General features: G+C 37.5%; 1 protein-coding gene across 3 annotated transcripts; it reads right to left on the reverse strand.

The window, feature by feature from the left end:
- Positions 1 to 538: 538 nt before the first annotated feature.
- LOC111459867 (histidine kinase 4-like) lies at positions 539 to 9929 on the reverse strand. 3 transcript variants are annotated; one of them, XM_023102962.1, is made up of 12 exons: positions 9333 to 9929; positions 8257 to 8634; positions 7852 to 8085; positions 7568 to 7737; positions 6989 to 7207; positions 6714 to 6900; positions 5177 to 5228; positions 4846 to 5075; positions 4631 to 4729; positions 3192 to 3901; positions 1725 to 2225; positions 1010 to 1232 (listed from the first exon to the last, which is right to left on the reverse strand). In XM_023102962.1, the coding sequence occupies exons 2-12, from the start codon at positions 8593 to 8595 to the stop codon at positions 1010 to 1012; spliced, it is 2964 nt and encodes a 987-aa protein (XP_022958730.1). In that variant the 5' UTR covers positions 8596 to 8634; positions 9333 to 9929. The 3 variants fall into 3 exon arrangements, with proteins under 3 accessions (XP_022958731.1, XP_022958730.1, XP_022958729.1); XM_023102961.1 differs by having other exon boundaries at positions 8257 to 8711; XM_023102963.1 differs by lacking the exon at positions 9333 to 9929 and having other exon boundaries at positions 539 to 1232; positions 8257 to 8595.
- Positions 9930 to 12593: the final 2664 nt, after the last annotated feature.

The raw sequence follows: 12593 nt of genomic DNA on the forward strand, positions 1-12593 counted from the left end.
ATATAGATAATAAAAATTTAATGAAAGAATAATGACATAAATTACGTATAGTATCTTTAGAGTTCTGTCGAACCAAATTTTGATATCCATTTAATATAAATATATTTTTTTCTCTTTCAACTGACATCTAAAATTAATAAAAAGACAAGGGCTACCAAGAAAATAATTAAAATGTATAATAAATTAGAAATCTAAATATCAAATAATTTCGATACGAAAAACATATTTTATTATAAATAGAGTAATTTCATGATTTTTTTTTTTTTTTTTTTATAAAATATACCAATGATATAGAAGATTGAAACATTTATCATTTTAATCGATAATATATATTTTATATCAAATAAATTACGTTAATTTTGTGGTCGTAATATTCTTTCAAATGTCGTAGTATTTCTCTCGACCTTTATATGATATTGAAGTAAAAATCTATAAGAACACTGGGTGAAAACTCGACAGAATAATCAATATACTTAAACTAAAATTGAAAGATGACTGTGACATGTTGCCAATTTGAACATAGGTTAAGGAGTAATCGGAGATTTAAATCGTCATCCTTTCACCATTAAAGTCGTTACATATTTACATCCTTTTATGTTCAACAAACTTATGAATGAGCTTGTTGTAAACATTTAGGCAAAAGACAGTCCTAAGCCAACAATTTACAGTTTAGTTTCTTCCCCTTGCAACCATTTATACATCCATTAGGGGATGGATAACTCTATTGTAGTATACAGGTTGGTACTCATATTCTCTAAATAAAAACAAAGCATTTAGTTGGTTAGAAATGGCAATGGCTAAGCCTGAATCTCAATACCAGTCGAGAATTCCCGACGCTGTCGTCAAACTCGGCTCCCTATTCACCAGCAAGAACACAGTTAGCACCAGGAATGGTGTCAAAAGTTGCTGGTAGTTTCTAACCCACCAAAAGGAGGTCAGCAATGGAGCTTTTGCCTCTGGTTTTGTGCAGCTGATGATATCATTTAGCATCCATGAAGCCTTTGATGGGCTATGATTTTTGGAAAATCTTGGCAACTTCCTTGTATAGATTTTCTTCCTCAAAGGGTTTCGAGACGTAGCCATCCATTCCGTATTTCAGGCACTCGTCGTAGGTAGCATGAATCACATCTGCAGTCATTGCTAATATTGGTACATGCCACTCGCTTTTGCTTGTAGATGATCCTTCGTTTGCCTTGCTCTCCATCATCCTGATGAGACGAGTTGCCTCAAACCTGCAGTTTTGACAAAATATACGTATAATTTACTCGTCGTACTTTCATGGAGAAAAGAATGAAACTGTATCAGCTCAAGTCCACATTTAGCAGATATTGTCCCTTTCAGGTTTCCCCTCAAGATTTTTAAAATGCATATGCTAGGGAGAGGTTTCCACACTCTTATAAAAAATGTTTCGTTCTACTCTCCAACTGATGTGGGATCTCACAATCCGCCCCCTTCGGGGTCCAGCGTCCTCGCTGGTACACCACCCAGTGTACACCCTCTTCGGGGCTCAATGTCCTTGCTGACACTCGTTTATCTCTCTCCAATCGATGTGGGATCTCACAGAAACAATGCAATGGCACCAAAACTTTCTACCTAACTAACTTTTGGTCTGAGTTCATGTTTTTTTAGCTAAAACAGCAAAAGGAGAAATGAAGAACTATGCAATTCTAATGAAAGACCTGCAAGATTGAGAGAAGAAATGAAGAAAACTTGTTAGAACATACCCATCCATTTCAGGCATTTGAATATCCATGAAGCAAGCATCAAAATTGTGCGGTAGCTCAAGCAACTTCAGTGCAGCTTTCCCGCTTTCTGCACACTCAACATCTGCACCTACTTTCTTCAGAGCGCCTGCAGCGACCCTTCGGTTTACTTTATTGTCATCAACAATTAAGATTCTCTTGCCACAGAGAAGGCTCTGAAGGAAAACAGAATCATTTGGTAGGCCCCTTCCTCGCCTCTGGTTCTTAACATCAAGTACTTGTTGAAGACAGGCAGCAACCATACTCGCCCTCAATGGCTTCATGATCACAGTGTCTGCAAAACCTGCTGCCCTTGCCTTGTCTAGTTCTGCAGTGGTGATGTTTGTAGCAAGAAGTATCAGTTTCGGTAACTTAAACGAACTCGCATTCAGTTTCCAGTTCAGTTGATGAATGATACCACATTCCTCATCAGACTTCAATGTGTCTTTTTCAACTAAGATAATATCTGGAAGGAGTGTGCTTCTGCAATATTGAGATAAATAGTTCCAATAAGCTAGTTGCAATATAAATCATCTGCAGAAAGGTCCACTAAACAGACAAAAATTCTTGGTGAATCTACGTGGGGCACTAGGTAAATAGTATTAGAGACCACGAACCTCCACAATGGTATGATATTGCTCGTGGCTTTGTTTTTGGTTTCTCCAAAAGGCCTCGTACCAATGAAAATTTATTCCTTATAAAACCATGATCATCCCCTTAATCAGCCAACGTGCAGCCAACGTGGGCTCCCTCCCAACAATCCTCCCTAGAACAAAATACATCAATCCTCCCCTAGAACAAAATACACCATAGAGCCTCCCCTAAGGCCTATGGAGCCCTCGAATAGCCTCCCCTTAATCAAGGCTCGACTCATTCTCTGGAGTCCTTGAACAAAGTAAATCCTTTGTTTGACACTTGAGTCACTTTTGACTATATCATCGAGACTCACAACTTCTTTGTTTGACATTTGAGAATTCTATTGACATGACTAAGTTAAGGGCATGACTCTATACCTTGTTAGGAACCACGAACTCCCACAACGGTATGATATAGTCTACTTTGAGCACAAGCTCTTATGGCTTTTCTTTTGGTTTCCACAAAATACCTCATCCCAATAGAAATGTATTCCTTTCTTATAAACTCATGATCAACCCCTTAATTAGTAAATGTGAGCTCCCTCCCAACAATCCTCAACAAATCGTTCCAAAATTTCAAGTTCTCTTTTGATAAAAAATTTATTTTCAGTTTTCAACAAACAAGAATTAAGCTTATTCAAACTAGCTGTTGGCTAACTTGACTTTGTTCAACAGAAGATAAACATATAAATAATTTCAAAGGGATCCTCCCAGTTTTCAAGTGTTCAACTGAATGAACAAGAAAAAGCTGATCCCCCTCGTCCTCATTAGCTATTAACCTCAAAGATCTCAAGAAAAGATTATCAGGCCTTACCCTGGTGCTATGGAGCCATTTTCTTCGCATAAAGAAGCTGCCATGTTGATGCTACTGGTGACTTCAACTATGATACCAAGTCTCTTCAAATGATATCTGGTTACAGAAGCTCTAACTGGTTTCCTGTCAACTATTATTGCTTTCATTCCCCTAAAACTGGGAGGAAGCTCTTCAGAGCTGGGTTTTTTCATGTCATTCATTGAATTTTTCTTGCACTTTCCTAAAACAGCAGTGAACGAAAACGTGCTACCAATCTGAGGCTGACTTACGAAGTTGATCTGACCACCCATTAGTTCAACTAAACATTTGCTGATACTCAAGCCGATACCAGTTCCTCCGTAATTTCGGGAGGTCGAGCTATCTGCTTGCATGAAGGGCATGAAAACTCGATTTTGGGCATGTAAAAGGATCCCAATTCCAGTATCCTCCACACTTACCATCAATGTGACATGACCACAATACTCATTAGTTACTGTTGGGTTGTTTGGAGAAGCATTCGACTGAGAGTTCTCATCAGCAATTTGATGTTTAAAGTTATCCAAATTGTTCTGATTATCAGCTGCCTCACGTCCGCTTAAAGTTTGAAATTCACGACCATCCGATATAAACAAGTCACTGTCTGACATTCCATTGACATATTTTGTGTCGATGGAGCCTTTTGAGTGCTCAGCTAGATGTACTTTAACAAATATGTGTCCCCTTTCAGTAAACTGCAGAAAGAAATATATAAAAAATTATTTTAATGGTGTTTGCTACCGACAATATACTGTACCCCAAACCCACCGCTAACAGATATTGTCCGCTTTGACCCGATACGTATCGCTGTTAGCCTCACAGTTTCAAAACGCGTCTACTAGAGAGAGATTTCCACACTCACATGAGGAATGCTTCGTTCCCCTCACCAAGAGATGTGGGATCTCATAATCCACCCCCCTTGGGGGCCCAACGTCCTCGCTGACACACCGCCTGATGCCTAGCTCTGATACCATTTGTAACAGCCCAAGCTCACCGCTAATAGATGTTGTCCACTTTGGCCTATTATGTAATTGTCGTCGGCCACACAATTTTAAAACATGTCTACTAGAGAGAGGTTTCCACACCCTTATAAGGAATATTTCGTTCCCCTCTCCAAGAGATGTGAGATCTCACAATCTACCCCCCTATGAGGCCCAGCGTCCTCGCTGACACACCACCCGATGCTTGGCTTTGATACCATGTTTAACAACCCAAGTCCATTGCTAACCGATATTGTCCACTTTTGCCCATTACGTATCGCCGTTGGCCTCATGGTTTTAAAACACGTCTATTAGGGAGAGGTTTCCACACCCTTAAAAGAAATGCTTCGTTCCCTCTCCAAAAGATGTGGGATCTCACAAATACACTTCAAAGAAAGAAAAAAGGACAGCACCAATCGAAAGAAACTTGAACAATCCACTTACCTTAACAGAGTTACCCACAAGATTTGTTATGATTTGTCTGAATCTTCCTGGATCTCCAATTACAATTTCTGGAACTTTATCAGATACAAAAACTGCCAGCTTCATTTCCATATCATCATAGCAAAGAGCAAGAAAGTCAATACTTAACATGACATGTAAAGAAACAGCCAACAAACATGTTTGTTTGAAAAATAAATGATGGCCACATGTCCTACCTCCAGACCCTTTTGTCTGGACTTCTCGGAAAATAAAGACAGGACATCATCAAGTATTGATCGAATGTCAAATGGAACTGCTTCCAGTTCTAATTTTCCAGCTTCAATTTTTGCCCGATCAAGAACCTCATTTATTAATGCTATCAGTGCCTTTCCACATGCTTGAGCAGTCTGAGCATAATCCTTCTGAGTTGAACTTAAATCCGTGTCCAGAAGCAGAGCAAGCATTCCTGAAATTGATGCTCACGAAAGTATACAAATCTGAGTATTTGTTGTACATACAAAATCAAGGATTTCAGCAAAAGCGAAGATTGACAGGAAAATAACTCACCAAGAATGCCATTCATTGGTGTTCTAATTTCATGAGAAACAGTTGCAAGAAACTGAAACCAAAATAAAAGAGAGATTTAAATCAAGAGATAAAACATCATATAGATGGGTTGACTAGGTTACAACATGCAGGTGATTCAATGCAGAATTCCATTCCTTTTTATAGATGATCGTGGAAGACCTCCAACTAACATGCAACTCGACAAATCCCACTAACATTGGCATTGAAGAACTGTTACTATGAGATCCCTCATCGGTTGGGGAGGGGAATGAAACATTCTTTATAAGGGTGTGGAAATCTTTCCGTAGCAGACACGTTTTAAAAACCTTGAGGAGAAGTCCAAAAGGAAAAGCCCAAATAAGACAATATCTGCTAGCGGTAGGCTTAGGCTGTTACAAATGGTATCAGAGCCAGAAACTAGGCGGTGTGCTAGCGAGGACGTTGGATTGTGTGACCCCACATCGATTGGAGAGAGGAACGAGTGCCAGCAAGGACGTTGGACCCCAAAATGGGATGGATTGTGAGATGCCACATCGGTTGGAGAAGGGAACGAAACATTCTTTATAAGAGCGTGGAAATCTCTCCCTAGCATACCCATTTTAAAAACCTTGAGGGAAAGCCCGAAAGGAAAAACTCAAAAAAGACAAATATCTGTTAGCAGTAGGCTTGAACCGTTACAGTTACCCAAAGGGTATTTATGACAGAATTCAACTATTATTGATACATAGAGGTACATTTCCAAGGGAGATTCAAGAGCTCTGTACTCTCCACAATTCCAAAACTCAAGTCAAAAGCCAAAAAATGCCTCTCCTAACAGACTGCCAAGTCTATGTACGTACTATTTACTCAATTTTTACCGATTCTACTGTCATAACTAACTAGGATCCCACACACGACACAACACATGCGCACAAACTTGACCCAACCCTTCTAACCCTCTTCCTAAGGCTACAAATTAAGAACAATGCCTAATTAACCCTCTTAAGTAAATGGCCATCCTAATTTGAATCCACGATCTTAAAGACATTTGAATTTACCACTTATCCATTTGACTACTAAGTCAAAATGTGGTGATTTGGAAAAGGAATAACATGGTTATAATCAAGATATTTCGATGTTTATGATTGTGAGATCCTACATCGGTTGGGGAGGAGAATGAAACATTCTTTATAAGGGTGTGGAAACCTCTCCCTAGCAGACACGTTTTAAAAACCTTGAGGGGAAGCCCGAAAGAGAAAGCTCAAAGAGGACAATATTTGCTAACGGTGAGCTTGGGCCGTTACAATGTTTCTGTATGATATAGAGATTTAGTTTGTGTTAGTGATTCAACCTCCTATTATGCTATTGCTTTCTGCTTCATACTAGACACTGTTATAAGCCTATTTTTTAATACAACATACTTCAACCTGAATATCAAGAGTCTGATGCAGAACTTGCACCCCAACTATCACTTACTCTCCCCTCTAAATTCTGTCTGTTTCCTTCTCTCTTTAAGTCTCTTAATTTTTTAGTTCCTATTTGAACCGATTGATAGTACCTGGGATTTTGCAACATCAGCAGCCTCAGCTCGAACTTTCAGTTCCTGCATCTCATGAAAATCATCTTCAACCTTCACGATGTGAGTTGCTGCACCGTATAAAATATATCCAACTAATAACCCGATAACGAAGAATAAGAATGCAGTAGTCAGGGCAGTCCAGGATGTGGGAGCCTTCTGCTGATATCTGCTCCATATCCACATGAGAAAAGCCATAAGACACCAAGGCAAATAATCCACATTAGAGTTGTAACAAATATGGCAGAATTCTTTACCTACAAATCATCAGATGCTTCCTGAATGGATCTCCGAAATCAAGGCTACTCCCATGCAAAAGAAACTCGTCACCATCTTGATATTGATGACCGTACATGACGAGGGGGTCAGAAGAGTTCGTAACATCATACACGTTTACCAAAATGGCCTGATTCCCTGCAAGCTGCCCAAGCAAGTTCTCCACAAGTGACTCAACATCAAAAGCTCCACCAACGTAGCTGCGTTAAGATAAGAAACAATTTAACATATCTGGCACATATAATTTCACCTCTCAGACAATGCTCAAGCTCAAGAGATTTGAAAATTAAGGTATATTTCGATGAGAACACAAATTTCCAGGCCAAAAATTTCAGGGTAAGTATAGAGCCAAGAGAAAAGATCAAACTCAGAAAATGTGAAAACCAAACACCACTAGGGAATTGAGAGTTTGTGAAGGACATCCCACAAGAATACAGCAATGGAGGAAAACTTCTAACGATATTTGGCAGGTAATTGTCTATGTTATATACATAAGGATGAACAAACAAATCACATATGAACTCACATTCCTAATAAAACTACTTCTTATCCAGACTGACCCTGCTGTTGCTTCTATACGTTCTTCTTCAGTTGGTATAGATGGCAATTTGGATTTGTAAACGGGAAACGTCAAAACAACTCCAAGATGATGTGAGCCCAGCAGCCTGAAGGGGCTTGTTAAGACAGCTTTTCCTGTTGCTCTAGCCCTCAAAATATTTTCGCGGTCCTCCTGCATCATATCAGCCAGAAGAAATCTACCAAATGAGAGAGGAAAAACAATACAGATAGGCATGCCACTTTCATCCAACATATAAGCTTGAATAGCAAGCTCATTTTGCTCTACCTCTCCTGACATCATATCCAGTGATTCAATATAAGAGACTGTTTCTTGAGAAAATATAACTGGTGCATATTCATCTCGAATTGGGGAAGGTTCTCTTTTCATTGTTTTTATCATCCACCCATGTTGCTTTTCGAATATATCCCTCTCTGAATGAACCACTCTCTGTGCATACGCCACCCCACTGAGTAGAGGCCGTTCGAAAGCCGTTCTGGCTGTGTATTCTGCAAAAGTCTCCTGCATTGTCGTATTTCAGGCTCGTTAAACAAACATATCATTGAAAAGAATACAATACAATACCAGTATCTTCAAGAAAATACAGAGAAATGAACTTGTACATCATGGAGGGTTCAGATTTCCCCCAACTATAAGAAGAACAAACCAATGTCCAAAGCTTGAAGCACAAACCTGGTCAATTGCAGAAGGGGTCTTGAAGTAATGAAAGGTGGAAACAAGCACAGCCAAGGCATGAACATGGTTGACACTAACACTGAACTGATCTTGCAACATCCTTGATCTCTCTTCACACATGCTCCCCAACACTTCATTCCTTCTCACTTTATTATCAGCATCCATGCCATTATAGATTAACATGCTGATAAAAGCCATCCCCATAATCCACAGCAGAAGATACTTACGAAGCCAAGCCCTGTTAGCTTGAACAAACGTGTAACCCTTCTTTGTTGTTCCCATTTGCTCATTCCACTTGGCCACAGAGTTGTGGTTTGGCTGCATTTTCGAACCCATCTTCCGTCTTCCTCTTTCACCTCTTGTTCTTCATTCCCCCTACCAAAACTAGGCCAACCTGAATTAGCAACATTCTTAGCTCACTTTCTTTCTGTAAATTCGTTTGACAGTTCCTTCTGCAATTAAACAGAAAAGAAAAAGGTAGACAAAAGGAAGGTCGTCACAACAGCATTTGACCTGTTGAATTTAAAGCTCAGAAAGCAAAACCAAGAAAAAAAAAACCCATTTCCCTTTTTCGAGCTCACCAAAACCCATTTCTAGCCTAGGGAGAAAAGACAATCAATAAAGAGAGCCTTTCAATTCCCGGAGACAAACCTGACTCTCACAAAAGATGGGGTGTTCTTCTTTTATGGTAAACAATAAAATAACAGCCTAGGGAGAGAGAAAGCCCACATTCCAAAGAATTCCTCGCTCATATGCTTTCGGGTCAATGAGATCCTTGCGTAACAAAAAAGGAAACTGAAACAATAAAAATACAGAGAAGAAAGCTAATCATGTCCCTCTACGCCTCCTCCTCCTCCAGGCGTGAAGCTCAGTACCCCATTTCATGTCCATTAACAATCAAACTTACACAGCTGAACCCCTCAGCTCCCAAGAAAAAATCACACGCGCGCAGCGTAGAACACAAGAAGAAACACTGAAACAGAGCAAAAAGAAAGCAAAAACAAAAAGAAAAGGGAAAGGGAAAGGGAAAGTGGGTTTATCGAAAGAAACAATGCTTTTGCAGATTTGCTCACCTGGGTATCAAAAAAGAGGCAAAATGTTAACAATGAAACGAATGATTCACTTGCAGATAGATGGAGGAACCCGAAGAAGGTCCTCCAAAAAGCGATCCGTAATGGCTTTTAGTGTAGAATAACACATGGGGTTTTTCTGTTTCTCCCCATTTTTGCTATAATTCAACAAAATGAAATGAAAACTTGAAGATTGTGAAGGATTTTCTCGGATACTGTCCTGACTTTTCTGTCTCCCTAATCGCTACCCTTCCCTATACTCTTTTACTATGTCGTCTTCTTTCTCTCTGTCACCGCCTCTATTCCTCTCTGTCTTTGTCGACTGAGTACAACTATGGCTTCAAGAGAACCCCATGAAAAAATGATGGAAATACCTTCAACCTGAATGAACCCAGAACCACAAAATTCAAAATTTATGCTCTGTTTTTCCACGCTAAAATCATTATGAAGTTAACTAAAAGAAAAATCATCCCATTTTCAATCTCTTTCCCGCTGGGCTTTTGTTCACATTTTTATTTGCTTTCTTCTCGCTGTGGGAGAGAATCAAATTGGTGGAAAATGGGAAGACTAAAATCTCCATCGCAAATCAAATCTGTGTGATGATGACAAGCCCACAATGCTCCGTCTTATTCCCTCTTAATTTGCTTTTAGCCCTTTTCCCCACCAATTTTCTCAACTTATCTTTTTATTTTTATATTTATTAATTTTTTTTTTTTTAAAGTTTGATTTTTTTAATTTATCCCGAAAATATAAGAAATTAACAGTTATAAAGCAAAAACGTCTATTGTTTGACTAAGTTTATTTGATGAAGATATTTTATGTTATATTTGATGAATATCAAGCTCGTCCACGTTTGAAAATGTAGATAAAAATTTAAAAGAGAGAGAATTAGGTCTCTTGGGCAATGATGTCTTTAGGCCTTTGGGGAACTTTGACGGTGTCGCGTAGCAAAAAAAAAAAAAAAACAAAACAAAACAAAAAAGGAGAAGAAATTGAGGAGCGGTCAATAAACAAACAAACAAACTAGTTTATCTTTAAAATCTGTCATCTTATCTATTGGGAGATTACTGAATTAGATCTAAAATCTATCATCGGAGAAGCTCGAGACCATAATATATAAATTTTGTTATTACAGTCATAGGAATAATAAGCAATGTGGATACAAAGTGGTAATAAAGGAAGAAGTCACCAAAAAACTGCACAACGTGAGAGAGCTCAGAACAACGATAACAAGAGTTTTGAAAAGGAGAGATTTGAAAATGTTGTTACAATTGCATAAAGAATGACCACAAGTCCAAGGCTCATTGGTCTAAGAAGAAGTCCATCAAAACCAATGTTGCCACCTCCAAACCTATAGGTTTACAAAATAAAGCATCCCTGGATGAATCAATCGAAAGATAAAAGACCCGACTTGTAACTCGAGGGTTCTCTCAACAATATATATTAGACTACGATGGAACGTTTAATCCAGTGACAAAGATCACTCTCGTACACATCTTGCTAGCACTCGTTTCAAGTAAAGATTATAAATTATGACAAATGGATGTGAAGAATACTATCTTGCATGGAGAGTTGAATCAGGAGATCTACATGAACCAACTAAAAGGATTTCATAATGCAGCTTGACGGATTCTGAGATATGTAAAAGGAACCATCGACTATGATCTTTTTTACAAAAGAAGCTAAAAATGCAAGCTAGTTGGATACTATGATGTAAACCATGTAGGAGACCACGATACCCAAATATCAACTACTGGATAAGCGTTTAAACTAGGTTTAGAAATAATTTCTTGGTCCAGCAAAAAATAACCAACAATATTATTGTTAATTACTGAAGCAGAGGACAAAGCAAAAGCAGGGCTAAAGCAACTCAAGAAAGTACATTATTAAAACTCTTAGCAGAAGATTTGCACTAGAAAGTTGAGTATTCGATACCATTTCATTCCGACAACCAATATGTAATTCGCCTTCATGCTAGAACAAAATATATGAAGGTGCATTACCATTTTATTAGACATAAAGTTCTATAAAGAAGAAAATGGATGACTAAGTGGTAGATCGGTTTACAAAAAGGGTCGAATAATATCAAATATGAAGGTTTGACTATCAACTCAACATCGTACGACGAATGAAGACTAGTGTTGAGAGTGTGTGTTAAAACATCATCACTGCTGCAATAAGATGAAACCCAATAATTATATGAATCTATTGTCCAAATATTTTAAGAATAAAAATCTATATATTTTAAGAATAGATATATTTAGATATTTTTATAAAGATTTCAACCATAATTATATTTATATATTTTTAAAATAAATAAATTGACGAGAACAGTGCAATAATAATATACTTTTTTTTTTCATATTAAATTAAATTAAAATTTGAATTTTTTAATTTAAACCAAAGTCAAACCATTAATAATACATGTATGTAAATGGGTATGATTGGAGTTAGTTTGCTTTTAATGGTAATGTCTTTAATCAAACTTTGTGAATCATTAACGCCAGACATATGCTTTTTATGAGACATTAGTGCTCATATTTTTAAACACCTAATTCCTTTACTTAAGGATAAACTTACAAAAGTCAACATGGTATCTTTTAATTTTCCATTAAAAACATAAAAGTGATAATGCTCATGGGTTTAAATCTTTTGACGTGACTATATATATATATATAAATAGATTTATTTATTTATTCGAGTATGAATGAATGTAACTACATTCAAATGAGAGTGATTATGAGAATATGATAACTAAAATAACGTAAAAATATTGAAAGTTACCATTTACATCAATGCACATTTTTTTCCGTGGTTCAATCATAAGAACTCCAAAATTAATCGTGTTTTGCTGCAATTCTATTCTTGGTGATTTTCTGAAAAATTCTTCTAAAATGTATGCGAGTGAGGACAAGTGAAACTAAAAGGACTCATAACATGTGGGGTAGTCTTCAGTTTTAAGAGCGAGCGATCAGTAATGTGACCATGTCGCAGGAGAATATTAGAGCACAAAGATGCTAAATTCGAATTTCAAATCATCGGTTTAGGAACGGTCGTTACACTTTAAAATTTTGTAAGCTTGACCCACCAACTCATTTATTCGAATCTTAATTATTATCCGTTTATAGTTTATGGTAAGTGTTCCTTTTGATATGACATCTCACTATCAAAAGGACAATTCATATTAGACCTCCCAAGATTTAGAGCATCTTTTTTTTTTTTTTTTTTTTTTTTTTTTTTTTTTTTTTTTTTTTTTTTTTTTTT

The sequence above is a fragment of the Cucurbita moschata genome, unplaced genomic scaffold (assembly GCF_002738365.1).
Source record: "Cucurbita moschata cultivar Rifu unplaced genomic scaffold, Cmos_1.0 Cmo_Scf00002, whole genome shotgun sequence".
NCBI classification, from domain to species: Eukaryota; Viridiplantae; Streptophyta; class Magnoliopsida; order Cucurbitales; family Cucurbitaceae; genus Cucurbita; species Cucurbita moschata.

What these genes read in the sequence shown, in the direction of transcription:
- LOC111459867 (XM_023102963.1), bottom strand. Translation starts at nt 8,595, where the DNA reads ATGGGTTCGAAAATGCAGCCAAACCACAACTCTGTGGCCAAGTGGAAT. An exon ending in CTGATGTTGCAAAATCCCAG is followed by an intron (nt 5,229 to 6,713) that starts GTACTATCAATC and finishes TTTTGGTTTCAG; the next exon opens with TTTCTTGCAACTGTTTCTCA. An exon ending in CAAATGCCTGAAATGGATGG is followed by an intron (nt 1,233 to 1,724) that starts GTATGTTCTAAC and finishes TCAAAACTGCAG; the next exon opens with GTTTGAGGCAACTCGTCTCA.